The sequence below is a fragment of the Nuphar pumila genome, chromosome 3 (genome assembly GCF_984573655.1).
Source record: "Nuphar pumila chromosome 3, dmNupPumi1.hap1.1, whole genome shotgun sequence".
Taxonomy (NCBI): Eukaryota; Viridiplantae; Streptophyta; class Magnoliopsida; order Nymphaeales; family Nymphaeaceae; genus Nuphar; species Nuphar pumila.
Genome location: NC_143251.1, coordinates 111,189,280 through 111,207,261, shown reverse-complemented (window position 1 = coordinate 111,207,261; position 17,982 = coordinate 111,189,280). Strand labels below are relative to the sequence as shown.

The 17,982-nt window shown below is 40.2% G+C and overlaps 1 protein-coding gene across 1 annotated transcript in view; it reads right to left on the bottom strand.

Annotated features, from left to right (window-relative positions):
• Positions 1-326: 326 nt before the first annotated feature.
• Positions 327-17,982, bottom strand: part of LOC149843295 (uncharacterized) — a 92,817-nt gene continuing 75,161 nt past the window's right edge. Inside the window, exons 15-25 of the mRNA XM_089999706.1 lie at positions 17,448-17,553; positions 4,850-4,989; positions 4,555-4,713; positions 4,354-4,457; positions 3,689-3,864; positions 3,413-3,602; positions 3,211-3,310; positions 2,925-3,093; positions 2,270-2,352; positions 2,108-2,184; positions 327-804 (exon numbers count right to left, since the gene is read on the bottom strand). Of these exons, the coding sequence (XP_089855832.1) occupies positions 633-804; positions 2,108-2,184; positions 2,270-2,352; positions 2,925-3,093; positions 3,211-3,310; positions 3,413-3,602; positions 3,689-3,864; positions 4,354-4,457; positions 4,555-4,713; positions 4,850-4,989; positions 17,448-17,553 (1,476 nt within the window). The 3' untranslated portion in view covers positions 327-632. The remainder of the gene's footprint in view (positions 805-2,107; positions 2,185-2,269; positions 2,353-2,924; positions 3,094-3,210; positions 3,311-3,412; positions 3,603-3,688; positions 3,865-4,353; positions 4,458-4,554; positions 4,714-4,849; positions 4,990-17,447; positions 17,554-17,982) is intronic.

Here is a 17,982-nt window from a genome sequence, read left to right as displayed (position 1 = left end):
TTGTATTTTTGAATTAAAATTTTGAGGCGTTACAGGAGGGACCTTAAGGGTTTTACCAACCGGAGGCCAGCCAACGCCCGACAGTTATGGGGCAATTTTTCCCTTGGATTATCCAAAAATAAAAAAACTTTAATGCATGTTTGGGAGTTAACAAAATGAACAAAAGGAATTCCGAAAACTACTGTTGCACTTTCATACGTGAGACAGTACCAAGACATTCATGACCGTATGGAGGAAACTATAACTGCTGCATCCAGACATTTGATGAAATAGCAGGGCGAATTAGTACCACCTCACTGCAAAGTTTCACAAGATGGAAAAAAAATAAAAAAGGTTTTTTCTGACATTCACATTTTGGTGTAGAATTTGATGCACAGAATGCTTTTACAAAAATGTCAAAATCTTTCCCGTACCAACTGTTATAATCATCCATACAGTTGCAGCACATGATCAAGTATTTGCAAAATATGGATCAATGTCTTCAAGCATAACAGCTGGCCACATTGAGGGTGAGAACCATGCCTCAGAAGATGATAACGAGTACATGAGATAGAATGCAAACTTTTCAGATCATGGGATCACCGTTGATCACATCCCAAGCTTAAAACTTCACCCTGTTCTCGAAGCTGACTTCAGTTGATCTTTGCCTTGGGCTTCCTGGGCCTAAGAACGAACCAGAGCACAACCAAGAGAACTAAAAATGCAGGGACTGTGGATGCATCCACTTCAATATGCACCTTATGTTGCTTCGTGCAGTGGATGGGATGTAATGCTGCAATAGTAGCATTTGCTGTCTCCATGAACCTGCAGAAAGAATCTCTTAAACAGCATAAAACTGACAATGGAGCTAAAAAATTCCAAGTTTCTGACACTACACCAAGTTTCCAAATGGCAACGATAATTTCAATTTTTCAATCAAGGAATTCATACATCAACTCCATTTCATGAATTTTATACTGACATGGTAAAAACATTTGACTTTGGCCAACCAAACAATTTCCTGTCCCATGGATACAGATGTGGGAGAGGGACAATGTGGATATGCTTGGTACAACGTGATAATTTTAAAAAATTAGGACACAGGGACACGGTCGTACACACACATAGACATATGTATGTAAAAAACAACAATTTTAAATCACTATAGTTAGAAACATCAAATAATGAAAATAAGTTGAAATTGAAATGTGATGTAATTGATGAAAAATTTTAAAAGAAAAACTCAATGAATACAAAATAAGTAAATAAGATCATAAATGATAGATAAAGTTAATGACAAAATGTTGGTTGTATGTGAAACTGGCACTATGTCCATGATGTGTCATGTCTGTGAACTGTCCGAGCATCGTGTCATGTCGTGTGGTGTCAACACGGGATACACATGCTAAGTCAAGTGTGTGTGACAGAGAGAATTTCCAATAAAGGTAGGATAAAGTAGGGAGTAGTATCCGGTACAAGGTCTTCCATGTTTATGTACACAAGGCTAAGTCCACATCCAGCATCGTCACACTTTCCTCTTTCACAGATGCAAAAGGACAAGTCTGTTCCAGTTGTGTTCATGCAACTCGGCTGGGATCCTGTCCTATGTTAGGTTATAACTTTAATCCAACTTCAATAGCTAGATCAATTAATATTAGTCCAAACATATCAATGAGCACCAGTTATATTTTAGTCGAAAAGAAAGAAACAGCTGTATATTTTTTTCATAATTTGAATTGGAAATCAAGCGATCTAGAGCTCAGGATTTGTCAAAGCTTTACAGTTCTAGCCACTTGACCGTCAAGCACCACACTATATTGCTCACTTAATGTTGCAAATATATCCTCACTCTAGCAACTGGTTAAGTTTGATCGGCCAGCGAGAAACAGCCGTCACCTTCTAGAGAAACAACTGTATGAAGCTCGAAGCTATTTTCGATAGTTCCCATCAGATACTGATACTATAAATGACCACAAACAGGAGGTAAAATGTAAGCTTTCAAGAAGGTGGCAAAATTTCAAAAGGGCAGAAATACAGAAACCGTTTTTAGAGTATAAGGCAAGGTACTGCAAGTGCACCCTTTTAGTAACTTTTGGAGGCATATGGAAAGCAAGGACTCGTAGCTCACCCTTTGGATGCATCCTCGAGTAGAGAGATGAGATTCACTGCATCCCTGTACCGTAGATCGCCAGTAGCAGTTGCAATCTGCAGTCAGACAAAAAACAATGTCATACTGAAGAAAGTAAAAACCACAAAAAGATTGAGTTCAGAAGTCCTAAAGTACACTTACTCGTCTCCAGAAGCTAACAACAGAATTATACTTGTGTATCAGGTTCTGCTCCTGAGATTTGAACAGCTTAAAGGTTTGGGCAGCTGCTCTTTATTAAGGAAAGTCTTATGAAAGACCAGTTCTTGCAAAGAGGGTGAGAAGAGTTTTCTTTTTCACTAACACATCCCCGTGTGCATCTTGTTCACACAGTAGCTTGATATGCCCTTTTTGAAGCCCAGAAGTGCAACCCCTTATTATGTCCAAATTCATTTTTTTTTAAATATGGTGCTAAGTGCTAACCTGCCATATTTCATGTTAGGCTGCTTTGTTTTCAAAAGAGCATATATATTAAGCTGAAGGTTCACATATGTTCATAGCACTTAACAATTACGTAAATAGTAGAAGAAACATTTTTCCTTTTTTATGTTTGCTATTTTACCTTGCGATGATATTGCCATCAGAATAATTGGTAATTATGATCCTAGGAACCATCATCACATTTGCAAATGATACCTATCTTAGAGGCTGAAAGCTGTGTTGCCCAATCTTACAAGATTTGGTGAACCAAAAACTCCTCCATAGATGGTAACAACCAAGAAAGAATGCCACATGTATCCAGCTAACCACACAAATGCATGAGCCCTTAGAAGCTAGTTTACAAGTTACAGAAGGATACTTGTCCTCTCCATTATAAGGAGACGAATGGCTTCGTTCATGAGTTGTAGTGACTCATCCAGGGCAGTCACGATGTAGCTCCTAACAATTGTATCAGATTGGAATTGTGAGGTAAGCCAACCTTGAGAAGTAATGGAATAGGGATTGCATCCAACAGACCAAATCCAATCCTACACAAGATGGCATTAAAAATGTTACAATAGCAAGCTGCTAATGGAGAAACAATGATCAACAAACCCCTTTCCCACATCCTAATTTTTTAGAACAGCAATTAAAAGATGTTTTACCTCCATTGCATTTTCATGAGCATGACCGTAAACCAGGTGAAGAGGGAGCAATCCAGCTAGATGTTCAGCAGTAGCAGCCAAGGCAGCTTTAACAGGCATTCTGTTGAAACACAAACAAGCTACAGGAACATGTGCCAACTTTTAAAATAACTTTGGTAAAGAAGAGAAATTTTTTATTTCTTGCAAGTAACAGTATTCCAACCTTAAATCCCACAAAAGTGACTGTCCATTACACTGAAGATGGCTCTCAAAAGATGAAGAACTTGACTGGACAACAATGACCATATCAGAAAGCGCCTTGGCTTGATGGTACTTGTCCACTAAGATTGGATCAGTGTGTATAAACCAGAAAATGGGAACTTCCAGAGTAGTTCTGCTATAGGGATGTCTCCCTGCACAAATGGAAGCATGCTAATGTCATTCAAGGAAGCAAGAGACACACGTCACTAGAAAAAAAGATTTGTGTGGTGGCAGGAACCTTTAAATGAACCATGTTCGCTTAAACTCCTCAACTGATGCTGAAGAATCAAGGAGTCAAGATAGGATATAACTGTTGATCTGTAGGTTGCATTCACGAGCAACAATGGGACAGCAGCTGCACGTCGTGCAACCGAGAAAGCCATTGCTAAAGCAGGCTCCTCTGAGAGAGTCAGCCTGCCGAGTTACAGAATAAGTACAGTTCAATAAGTTTTTGTAAATGCAAGCAACCTCTCTAGCTTTCTCCATGTTTGTGACATAAAGTTTGAAGGGTCCTCGTGCCAAGAGAAACATGTCCAAGCACTTTAGGCCACGGATCAACCTGGAAATTAGCTTTGGAGACCAGCATTTTGTGTAAAACCAAAATGATTCGGGCTCGAGTCCTCAACACTTACCCCACCTAACCACGCTCAATCAGTCGAAACTTTCGCTGAGAGCAAGTACTCTCATACTTGCTATTGTCAAACAGGCAGAATTATGAATATTGATACACAGAATGGTGTTGCTTAAATGAAAAAATAATGGTAAAATCAGTACTCAAAACCAAGATCCTTTGACTAAGATAGGGAAACTTAACAAATAAAGCGACCACTTGCAACCCCCAAATAACTTAAAAAACATTATTGAACTTTTTACTAAAAATAGCACAAACAACTCAGTACTTACATGTGTGGACTAAACTGAGCAGTTTGAGAAGGCAACAACAAAGATGAGAGACCATTCGTGATAGAGTTGAGATCTACAGGAAGTTTATCAATCCTTGGTACTTTCTGCAAGAAAAGGATGCAAAAGGTCATCAAGAAGAGGGTTGCCTATGAACGCAAGTGGGTGCATGAACATGCATGAAGTAACACAGCAGAAGAATACCTCCTGGGTGATAAAAAAGAGTTGAAAAGATATCTTCTCATAGTGATGATATGCCCCATCAGCGGTTGAAGGTGAAATGACATGTCTCATAGATCCCCACAGTGTAGCTCCTAGATGAGCAAGAAAAGTATCTCTTGCAACAGTGTAATTGTGAAACTCCTTCAATGCAGAAAAAGAATGTCATGCAGGGAGCATAGATACGCTTATAACCGTAGGGACATTTGTTCAAAGAAAAGAGAAAAAACCATAGAGACAATAAAATTTTAATATCTAGTGAAAAGGAAACATGGAGTACCTCTGGTGTATCACTAAATAAATTCCAATTCTCCATTCGTCTTAATGCCTCAACAGCTTTTTTCTTATGGTTCTCATCATATTCCTCACCTTCAAAAGCCTGCAGCTCATTTTTCAGGTCGTGCATCCTCTCATCAAGTTCTAAATTAACATTCATATTTTACAAGAAGTCAGACATCCTATTTGATGGGACAAAGCTCATCAAAAATTACAGAACTCTTATCTTAAGCATACTGTGTGAAAACAACAAAAATCAAAATTATTCAAAAAAATTAGTCATATCTAAGAGAGACAAGCAGTAACCTGTTGATATAATAAAGGTGTTGATATGATTCACCAAACCCTAGGTAGAGAAAGAGAGATAGAGGGAAAGATAGAAGAGAGAGTGAGAGAGTGAGAGGGAGACATGGCTGCACAGAGAAAACACGTTCACCTTTCATTAGGGCTTCTCTCTATGTTAAATAGAGAGAGGCTAAAAAGACTAATTACATCTAAGCCCTTTATGGAAAAATAATTTCAAATAGCCTCTAATATAAAATAACTTAACTTAAAACCACCTATTCTCAACACTCCCCCTCAAGCTGGAGCATAGATATCAATCATGCTCAACTTGTCACAACATTTTGAGAAATTAGGTCTTGCCAGGGCTTTGGTAAAAACATCCGCTACTTGATCTTCGGAAGATACATGATCGGTGCAGATAAACCCAGCTTGAACCAGGTCACGAACATAGTGACAGTCAACTTCAATATGTTTAGTCCTTTCATGAAACACTGGGTTGTTGGCAATATATATAGCAGCCCTATTATCACACTTCATCAACATAGGAAGGGATATTTTCTCCTGAAGCTCGGTCAAGACTGATTTTACCCACATAATCTCAGCTGCAGTCTGGGCCATTGCTCGGTATTCAGATTCGACACTCGACCTGGCTACAACGGTTTGTTTCTTACTCCTCCAGGTAACAAGATTTCCTCCTACAAACACACAAAATCCAGATATTGACTTCCTATCTTCGACAAATCCTGTGTAATCTGCGCCAGTGTAAGCAACCACATCCAAAGATGGATTCTGTTTAAACAACAGACCTTTACCAGGAGATGACTTTAAATACCGAAGAACCATCATAGCTGCATCCCAGTGAACTTTTGTAGGTTTGTCCATGAATTGACTGATTTTACTCACGGCTAATGAAATGTCAGGTCTAGTAACAGTCACATATAGCAACTTACCCACCAAGGATCTAAAGCTGGCACTATCCACATAGTCAGACTTCTCATCGAACATGTGAGTTTTGGGATCCATTGGAATATTAGTTGGCTTAGCTCCTAGCATTCCGGTCTCTTTTGATAAGTCCAACACATACTTTCTTTGAGACAACACTAAGCCCTCTCTGTTTCTTGCAACCTCGATACCCAGAAAATATCGAAGGTGACCAAGATCTTTAGTAACAAAGTGCTTCTGAAGGTGATCTTTTGTTGCAGAAATATCTTGGGCACTGCTCCCTGTTAATATGATGTCATCGACATATACCACCATAACAACAATTCCAGTATTGGTTTTCTTGATAAACAAGGAATGATCTGAAGCTGACCTGACAAATCCAAAGTTCGACATTACCTCAAACAATTTGTGAAACCATGCCCGCGGACTCTGCTTCAGGCCATAAATAGCCTTCTTCAACTTGCACACCTTCTGACACTCCCCCTGAACCTCGAAGCCTGGGGGTTGTTGCATGTAGACAGTTTCATGCAAATCCCCATACAAAAAGGCATTCTTGACATCGAACTGAAACAAGGGTCATCCATGGTGCACAACAACAGAAAGAACGAGACGAATAGTGCCAAGACGAGCAACTGGGGAGAAAGTTTCAAAAAAGTCAACCCCATAAGTCTGAGTGTAGCCTTTTGCAACCAACCGGGCTTTGTACCGTTCAATCGACCCATCCGAGTTATATTTAATACTATATACCCATTTGCAGCCTACAATATCTGTATCTGTGGGAGGATCAACCAAGTCCCAAGTGCCACGAGACCATAGGGCATCCATCTCATCACGCATAGCCTGCATCCAATTGGAGTCGACTAGAGCTTGACTGTGATGAAGCGGAACAGACGAGGCAGACAAAGCAGAAATAAAATTCTTCATAGATGCCCCAAGATTAGCTTCTGATACAAATTGCGTGATGGGGTAAAGAGTGACTGTCTCTTTCCCTTGCGCAGAGCAATGGGAAGATCAGCATCAGATGTAGGGGCAACAGTTTGCTCAGAAATACTTACCTGAGGAGAAGGAGGTGATGGCGGCATGGAGATAGGAGGCACTCTGTGCGTGTAGACTATGGGAGGGTTTCAGAAGCGAGACACACCCGACACTTGGACCAAGGACTGAGGAGGAAGCGACTCTAACGGAAAGGGAGGAATCGGCAGAGAAAGGACATCACCAAGGCTCGCCTGTAGTCTGGGAGTAGTACTTGAAAAATACGGAATAGACTCAAAGAAGGTAACGTCCGCACTAACATACTCTTTATGAGATATAGGGTCGTAGCAACGATATCCTTTTTGGTTCTTAGGATACCCAAGGAAAACACATTTAATAGACTGCGCAGCAAGCTTATCTCGATCCGGACCCAGCTTATGCACAAAACACACACATCCAAAAACTTTAGGAGGGATAGGGAAGAGAGGAGCCTCTGGATGGAGAATTTGAATAGAGATCTGGTCTTCTACAGAGCTTGACGGCATGCGATTTATCAGAAAACCGGCTGCCAGAACCGCATCGCCCCAGTATGAAGCAGGCATATTGGATTGAATCATAAGGCACCGAGCAACATTAAGGATTTGTCTATGTTTCCTCTCAGCCACCCCATTTTGCTGGGAGGTATGGGAGCATGTAAATTGAGGTTGAATCCCATTACCAGAATAGAATTGAAGTAAGTCTTTGGATTTGAACTCAAGAGCATTATCAGTGCGAACAATTTTAACACATACATCAAATTGAGTTTTTATCTCGGCAATTAAAGATTTAAGAATGACAGGACCTTGAGACCGATCTTTTAACAGGAACACCCACGATAACCTTGAGAAGTCATCAACAATAACTAGATAATAACGACACTGAGACCTATTCGGAATCCTACTTGGACCCCACACATCGACATGAAGAAGATCAAACAATCCTTGACTTGACGGACTCTGACTAGAGGGGAAAGAGCTTCGACAATGTTTTCCCAATTGACATGTTTCACACTGAAAAGAAACTGAGGGAGGTATATGAGGAATGACACGACGAAGTTTGGTCACTGGAAGGTGACCCAAACGATGATGCCACAATAGAGGACTTGAGGATGATGTACCAGCAGAATAGGCCGAAACTTCTGGTTGGTGTAGGTAATATAGACCACCTTCCTCATAGCCGCCACCAATCTTTCTCCCCGTCAGCAAGTCCTGAAAGGTGCACCCCATAGGATCAAAAATCACTCTACAATTCAAATCTTTTGTCATTCGACTGACGGATAGTAAATTCGGTGGAAACGAGGGAGCATGAAGAACATGCGACAATTGAAGAGTGGGGGTAATAGACATGCTTCCCTGCCCTACAATTGGGGAAGAACTACCATCAGCAAGACGTATCCCTTTTTGACCAGTCACAGGTTTTAAACTCAAAATATTACTCGAATTTCCGCACAAGTGACCAGAGGCTCCAGAATTAATGATCCACCTATCACCTTGACCAGATAGGCCATCACCTGCCGAGCACACAACCTCCGCAACAGAAGACTTCGAAGTGGATGATCGTAAAGCAAGAAGCTTGTCATATTCAGCCCTGCTAAGAGTTACATACTCATTGGAGGAATCTGCATCTTATTTAACCACTTGAGCCATAATATAAACTAATTGGCTGGATTCACAAAAGAAGGAGCAGCCACACGCGCACACGCGCACACCCACAATCAACTACGAACTCGACTATATCAAGTTTTGTCTTCACCAATAAAATCTGAGAAACACGACCTGCGACTATTCGGATCCAAAAAAAATTTGTAAAGAAACTTGACCAGCACCTTCCACCTCAACCGTGAATGGCTATAGCTTGCACATCAAGATCACACATCCAACACGATAAAGATGTGTCTATTGATCAGAATATCACACATCAGCCACTAAGACAACCAGTAGCAATACTCAACACAGAATCCTTAAAAAAAATTCCACAAACAACCTATTTTCCCACACCAACAACAATCAAACTTCCAGCGTAAGATGTCACGAGAGTCACGAGAACTCACAGTGTAGGTAGTCACGAGAACTCACCAACAGCAATCAAACAGTTGCAGAATCACGGCAGGAACTACCAACATTTGCAAACAAAAAATTTTAATCACCTGATTAAAAAAATCATTGGATCAAAGTTTGATCACGATCAAGAAAGCCTCCACGATCGACTGTGCTTTAATCACACTGCAGGGAATCACGCCTGCTGCACAAAAAAAAAAGAAACCTGCTGCTTTCACAACACACTTTCCAACCAACCAGATCATGATACAGTAGGGAACTTGGGCCAACCAACTCACGACCCGTGATTTCCAGCCAACCAAATCACGATACAATGCAGGGATCACTGCATCACAGCAGAAAACGAAACCCAAACAACTACTCACCATCAACAGCGAACAAAGACCAACAACCAATCACGACATAGCACGGAACTTGCTTTCCAGCCAACCAAGTCACGATACAGTGCAGGCAAAGGCAATCAAGGCATCACGGCAGAGATATACTCAGCAATGAATCACGGCAGGAAATCTCGGCAGAAATAAAACTCGGCAACAGGGAACTCACGGCAGGGGATCACGGTAAGGGGAGTATGTTTTGCTTCCTTAGATCTGATGACAGATCTCCAGATCTGTCATCAGATCTTACACCTAAACCTAACCAGCTGACCTTATTTACAGATGCCTTTCGATCACGCTCCCACGATAGATTGATAACAATCAATCAATCTCCCACGATCGCTGGCTTTGATACCATGTTGATATGATTCACCAAACCCTAGGTAGAGAAAGAGAGATAGAGGGAAAGATAGAAGAGAGTGAGAGAGTGAGAGTGAGAGATGGCTGCACAGAGAAAACACGTTCACCTTTCATTAGGGCTTCTCTCTATGTTAAATAGAGAGAGGCTAAAAAGACTAATTACATCTAAGCCCTTTATGGAAAAATAATTTCAAATAGCCTCTAATATAAAATAACTTAACTTAAAACCACCTATTCCCAACAAAAGGTAAAAAAGCAAAAGATACCAGATATTAGATTTTAGAAGTTTATATCCTTCACCTAGACGTTCACATGTCAACCCGGATCAAAGATGGGCCTATTAATCTAGAGAACCAAGGCATGGATGCATAAGCTTTTATGCACTTTTTGTCAGAAATATCAACCTGCAAGAGTTAAAAATGAGGTAAAGAGAGAAGAGGGGAGTCGGTGACAATAGGGTTTTCCCTTTTCTCTTGTTAATTATAAGTGTTGTAAAGGGTATAATATTACACAAGTAATAAAATTAAATTACAAATATGCCACCGCCCACACATCCCGAGGTGGATCCTTGGAATGTGGTGCGGGTCGGACCCATGATCCAAACTAACAGCCTCCCTCAAGTTGAGTATGGTCTTTGATCATACTCTACTTGTCTTTGAGAGCCCAAAACTGATGAGTGGATAATCCCTTGGTAAAGATGTCAGCAACTTGCATATCTGACCGAACATATGCAGGTTCAATTTCTTTTTCTTCCACCTTTTGTCTAACAAAGTGTTGATCGATCTCGATATACTTCGTGCGACAATAAAGTCTGATTATCACAAAGAAGCATAGAGGACGAGATCGGTTCTTGTAATTCTTGCAGTAGGTGTCTCACCCATGTAACATCGGTTGTTCCTGCTGCCATTGCACGATACTCTGCTTCAGTACTAGATCGTGTCACTGCCTTTTGCTTCTTGCTACTCCATGTTACACAATTATTGCCGATAAGAATGCAATACCCCGAAATTGATCTGCGCTTGTCAGGATCACCAGCCCAATCCGCGTCTGTGTAGGTGAATAGTCGATGTCCTGATGTATCAGCTGTGTCCTTGGTATACATCAAGCCATCTCCAATCGTACCCTTTAAATACCGAAGGATCCTTTTTACTCCTTCCATATGTACATCTGTAGGAGCATGCATAAACTGTGAAGCCTGATTGACAGAGTATGCTATGTCAGGCCTAGTGAATGTTAAGTATTGTAACATCCCTACAACTCGACGATACAATGTAGGATCATGATAAGTAGTGCCTTCTTTAGCACTTAGCTTATGATTTAGAAAGCAAGGTGTGCTAATTGGTTTACAATTCTCCATCCTTGTAGCAAGTAAAATATCAATAGTGTACTTATGTTGGCTCAATGTAATAGTCTCATGTCGACTATCAACTTTCACACCCAAAAAATATCGCAAGGGACCCAAGTCTTTCATCTTGAATTTAGTCATCAGCATAGACTTAACCCAAGATATGTGATCCTCATCACTCCCGGTAATAATGATGTCATCAACATATATAAGCACCCAAACAATAGCTGAATCACTTTTGAATATGAACAATAAATGGTCTAGAACACTTTTAGTGAACCCATGATGCTGGATTTCCGTGGAAAAACTTTCAAACCAAGATCGAGAAGCTTGTTTCAAGCCATAAAGAGAGAGTCGAAGTTTACATAGCCAATTTGATGAATCATGCATGCTATAACCAGGTGGCTGCTCCATGTAAACTTCTTTCATTAGTTCACCATGCAGAAAAGCATTTTTAACATCAAGTTGACTGAGTGACCATCCATGTTGTAACGCCAATGCAATAATAATCCTGACGGTGCCCAATTTTACTACTAGGCCGAACGTTTCATCGTAGTACTGCCCATATTGCTGTGTGAAGCCTCGTGCAACCAGACGAGTCTTATAGCGCTCAACACTGTCATCCGGTTTGTGCTTGATCTTGTACACCCATTTGGATCCTACAACATTCTTGTTATCTGGCCTTGGTACAATTTCCCATGTATTGCATTCATGCAATGATTCCATTTCCTCATTCATCACCTCTACCCAGGCACGGGAATGTACAGCCTCATCAAAAGAGGAGGGTTCTGTTTCTTTGGACACTCTAGTTAGAAATGTTTGAAAATCCAAAGAGAAATTGTTATAACTTACCCAGCGATCTATAGGATGTCTAATCCGAGTGAAACGTCGTAGAGGAGTCTCATCATTGACTGGATGAACTCTACGAGAATAAACAAGACCAAAAAAACGTGAGTATGTTGTTGTAGGAGGAATGTCTTCCATATGCGGTTCCACATCGAAAGTATAAGGTTCATTGTCTGTCGATAAAGATGAATCCTCATAAGGCAACGAGTCATATAAAAGTGAGTCACTGAGCCAAGGATCATAACTATCCTGTGTATCTGTGGAAGATGAACCTAGAGTGTCAAAATTTTCATTATCAAAAACAATGTTTCTAGATACCCGAATTTTGCATGTATGAGGATCATAACACCTGTATCCCTTATAGTCATCTGCATACCCAAGAAACTTGCACTGTACAGCTCTGTCTTAAAACTTATTTCTCAATGAATGATCAATATGAACATAACATACACAACCAAAAGGATGTAGTTCTTCATATGATGGATGACAATTATAAAGAACAAAATACGGAGAATTATCTTCAAGGATGGTCATGGGCAACCTGTTAATAACGTAAACAGTTGTATGGAAAGCCTCTGTCCAAAGAGAGAAAGGAATACCCACAGTGTGCATCATGCTCAAGGTTGTCTCAACAATATGCCTGTGTTTTCTCTCAGCTACTCCATTTTGTTGAGGGGTATGAGGGCAAGAAATGTTGCGTGTAATGCCATGCTCCTTCAAATATTCACTAAAATCATGGGATATGTATTCTCCCCCCATCACACTGGAAATATACAACATTGGTATTGAATTGGTTTTGGACTAGTGCATGAAACTGTTTGAACAACTTGAAAACTTCATGTTTGTTTTTCATGAAGTAAATCCAACTAAATCGAGTGTAAGAATCAAGAAAGAGTGCATAGTATCGAGATCCAGAAAGAGAGGCAGTGGGCGCAGGACCCCAAACATTTGAGCATATAATCTCAAAAGGCTTTGTTGCTCTTTTATTGATACTATGAAAAGGAAGTACATGACTTTTGCATAAGTGACAACTTGGACATTTTGACTCTAAACTGACTGCGGGTATTAAACCTTTAGCAGACAACTTGTCAAGAAAAACTTGACTACAATGACCCAAACGAAGATGCCATAAGTCTGGCTTATTAAGTTTCAAGACTCTAGATGAAGAACTATGATCTGTAGATCGACTCAAAAATGTTGGAAAGGAAGAAGCTGAAGAAGCCACGACTACGAAAGACGACGTCTTCAAAGGCACATGAGATTCTTCAAAGACGTACATGTTCCCGCGCCGTTCACCTTTAGCGAGCGTCTTCTTGGTGTGAAGATCCTTAAGATAAACATGAGTAAATTCAACAGAAGAATTTGTTTCATCAACTAATTTTGACACAGATAGAATATTCTTTTGAATAGCAGGTGTGAGTAAGACATTTGACAAGGGTAATTGAGATTCAGGCAAAGAAAGGGAGACATTTCCAGTGTGAGAGATGGGGTGGTGAGATTCATCTCCTATGACTATAGTGCCATTTCCAGTGTAAGGAGTCAAGTGAGAAAATTTACCTACATCAGAAGTAACATGTGTTGCTGCCCCTGAATCAATATACCATATACCTTCATCATTTTGGCGCAAGTTCATCTGATTGAAAGTAGTCATAAGGATACTTTGTACGTCTTGTGGAAGAACCTGTCCCTGAGGAGTGCGTGCAAACTGATGAGTTGCCTTCTGCCCGGGCCTACTATCTGGCCTCCCTGTTTTGTTCAGGTTCTGAGGATTGTACCAGCAATTTGCTTTAACATGTCCCCGCTTGTTGCATAGAAAACAAGTAGGAACACGTCCCCCTTGTGGTACACTGCCTAAACCAATACCTGCTCCACCTGGTGTAGGTAGTAATCCTCCTTTGTTCATAGGTGTTCCATTGGGACGAGGAGTAAATAAGACTCCTGTTTGAATAGGCGTATGTGCCATCATCACAGGATGAGCATCATCTGACGTGTGTTCCTGATTTAAACTGACCTCATATTGCAAAAGCTTAGATTGAAGATCATCAAAACATGGAAGAACTGAGACAACCTGGAGTGTCGTGCAAAACATGCGATATTCAGGTCCAAGGCTACCTAATACCTGTTGTACCATATCCTTATCTGATACAGGACTTCCAATGGCAGCTAACTGATCTCTAATCACCCTGACATCCCCCATGAACTCTGTAATAGATTTGTTTCCTTTTCGCATGGATTGGAATTGTCACTTGAGTTGCAAAGCCCGAGATTCGGAAACCTGAGAAAAAGAATGAGCTAGTCCATTCCACAACTCGGCAGCAGATTGATCATCAGAAATAGTTTGTAAAACACGATCAGAAAGTGTGGAAGTTATGTAAGCAACTAATGTCTGATCCCGTTGTACCCATATGTCATAAGCAGGATTGGTGGTTCGAAGTCGACTCACCTTCCCATCTTCACCTGTTATTTCTTGCATGATATGTGTAGGTGGGGCGGGTGATCGCCCATCTAGATGCCCATAAAGACCATGACTGCGAATAAAAGGCACAATCTGACGCTTCCAAAGTAAATAGTTATCATGGGATAACTTGTGGGTCATGAGGTGAGTAAGAAAACTAGGGTTCAACTTGGAATCCATGGATTATATAAAGAATGAGATGCCAACTGTACTAACAGTGTATTGAGGGAAAAACAACAATGTTGTGTGCTGAAAATAATATCAGCACACACGTTACACAGAAGAATAGTGACGTGCGAACCAGAAAAATATTGAATGTCGACTGTACTAACAGTGTATCGAGGGAAAAACAACAATGTTGTGTGCTGAAAATAATATCAGCACACACGTTACACAGAGGAATAGTGACGTGTGAACCAAAAAAATATTAAACAGAAATATTTTGAGGAGAAAAACAGAGATTCGGCAGACTGAAACAGAATATTAAGACGTGCGTACCAGAAAAATATTGAAAATGAAAAGAATCAAAAGAGAAACTAGAATGACGTGAAAAATGATTAAGGAAAAGAGAAAAAAATAAATCTGATTAATGAAAAGAGACAGAAATAAATCCTACGTCCTTTAGAAGCACGTGCTGGTCCTTATAGGCCTTCTAGATGATTGATTTTCGTGTCTGTGCTCTGATACCATGTCAGAAATATCAACCTGCAAGAGTTAAACATGAGGTAAAGAGAGAAAAGAGAGAAGAGGGGAGTCGGCGGCAATAGGGTTTTCCCTTTTCTCTTGTTATTTATAAGTGTTGTACAGGGTATAATATTACACAAGTAATAAAATTAAATTACAAATATGCCACCGCCCACGCATCCCGAGGTGGATCCTTGGAATGTGGTGTGGGTCGGATCCATGATCCAAACTAACACTTTTGTCTGAGTAGATGTAGAAAAAAGAGAGTTCTAAATGTCTTCAACATCTCCCATGCTATCTTTTATTGCCTCTCAAAAAAAAATGCTACAGGTACAACAGGTTTGCTTTGTCAATAGCTTCCAAACATTCATCTATTTCTTGCCTCTCCCCAGAACTCAATTCTTCAAAAGAATTTTTAGCATTCTCCAATCAATCTAAAACCTGCAACATGGACTCACCAAATAGGTTGTCGCGTCGACGCGGGTGCGGGTGCGGCACCGGGTGCAGTCAATAAACCCTGGATGCAGTCAACACGCACCCAGGGTTATCTTTGTCCAAAATGGACTCGGTCACGAGTCAGGTTCGAGCTCAACCTGATCCTGGACCGACCTTGCTAGAACCCAGCTCGTGTAGGGTACCGAGCCTGACCCGGCTCGGCTCATTAGCTCGTAAGGGCTCTGCACAATGGACCGAGCTCGGTTCGGGCTCAGCAGGCACACACACACAGACTTCTCCTCTCTCCCCCCTCAATCGAGAAGAATGAGAGAGAGAGAGAGAGACTTCCCCTCTCTCCCCTCAATCGAGAAGAACGAGAAAGAGCGGGGAAGAACAAGAGAGGACCTCCTCCACCACGCTCCGCCATCGCCAAGAGAGAGAGAGAGAGAGAGAGAGAGGATAGGATGAGGCTCGAGAAGGGTCGGGGGCAGGGTGGGTCAGGCCTACCGAGCCTTGTATATATATACCCACACCCAAGTTTTTTAAAAGTGCCGCACCCGCACCTATGTGACAGTCTAAAACCTATCAAGAAACTTCAGGATATCATACATGTGGAAAATCACTGATGGAGACATGTACTGTTTCAGTTTTGATAGCTCTCTTAAAAGTAGGCTCAAAGCTTTCCTTTAGGCGAGATGAAACAATGGTCTCTTTGCCAGAGTCTCATTTTGATCAGAAAGTGTTCTGACAATCAAATTTACACAAAATGCAACTGAAGACAAAGAGATGTGCCCATTTCCAATTCCATTTAATCCTGATCAGAAAACCTTGGTTCTCATAATATCACAAGTACATATAACAATTATAAATTTGATGTTTCCATCTCTGTTGAAGGTTACCAAAATGAACTCTAGGAATACTTGGCTTTAAACAAAAAAAATGTTTCTGCTTCAGAAAATATGGCTTCTATGAAAAACATTTAACAGTTGTTATATTTTCACACGTTTGCCACACTTGTTCAATAGATTATATTTTCAACAATAGGATCAGGACAAAGGGAAAATTGTTAGCCAATATGCAAAGTAATGATTTTATCTAAACAACGAATGAATAAAGGAATCCTTCGAGAAGTTATCATGCTTAAATATCAACAATTTAATGTCAAATGGCAGGACCTATATGTTGTCTATCTACACATTTCTTCAGAGTTTCACAGTAAGATCATGTTGGATGAGTAGTTAAGATGTGATCTGGAAACCCCTTATGTCAAATCAAGACCACAATTCTCCTGCAAATGTAACAAAAAATATTGCCTTTTGATGGCCAGTTTATTGAACAAGCAAATGATGCCCTCAGAAATAGCTTTAGTTTTTGCCTCTATATTTTCAAAAACCAGATAATAATTTCTGTTCAAACTTCAAAGCCTCCTGACCTTTTACGCAAAAGGGAAAAAGAAGAAGAAACCAAGCATGCAATTGATAGAAACACCTCATGAACGCTTTTAAGAGATGGAGAAAATATTTATCTTTTTCTGTGAATTACATCGAAATGAAGTACTTCACTAAGTCAGGTATACTGTGTGGTTTGTGCATACTTATTTCAAGATTCACACATGGAGAATTGTATACTGTTCAATAAGTATGAATATATTCAAAGATTTTATTAACAATTCTTACAGAAACTTATAAAATGATGAAATCTACTGAATTTATAATGTCAGAAACTGCCACAATAAGCATTGGTTTGGTGATTTGAAACTTCCATGGAAATCTAGCCTGTGGGTTAAAAGTGAGGAACAGTGATACCTTCACAGAGGGCAAGCTTGTTTTTTCTTCCCTTGCAGTGTCTGAATGCAAACAGCTCATATATATCAATCTCCGCTAAAAGGATGTCAATGGATTGATGATCTTGCTGCATCATATTAGAATAAAACCAAATTTGCGTCAGTTTTTACACATGATCCTAGTGTAGTAGTCATCAATTATGCAACATAAACAAAAAAATTTAAAAAAAAAAAACAAGGTTCCTTCACTTCCTAACCCAAAGAACTGATGCAATTTATGTGACAACCAAGAGAATTTAAGAATTTCAAATAGCAATGATACCAAGTAATAGAGAAGCAAAACATTTTTCTTTAAGCCATACAAGAGTTTGCAAATAAATAAACAATATAGAAATTGTTCATAGACAAGAAATATAACAAAAGCCATAAACAGTGGCAGGGTGGGCTTCAACAAACTACTGTCATGGGCTTTCAATTACACGGAAAAACATGTTCCACCAATAGCAGTACAAAGTACAAACCACACAAGAAAATAACAAAACTACAAGAGTGCTACA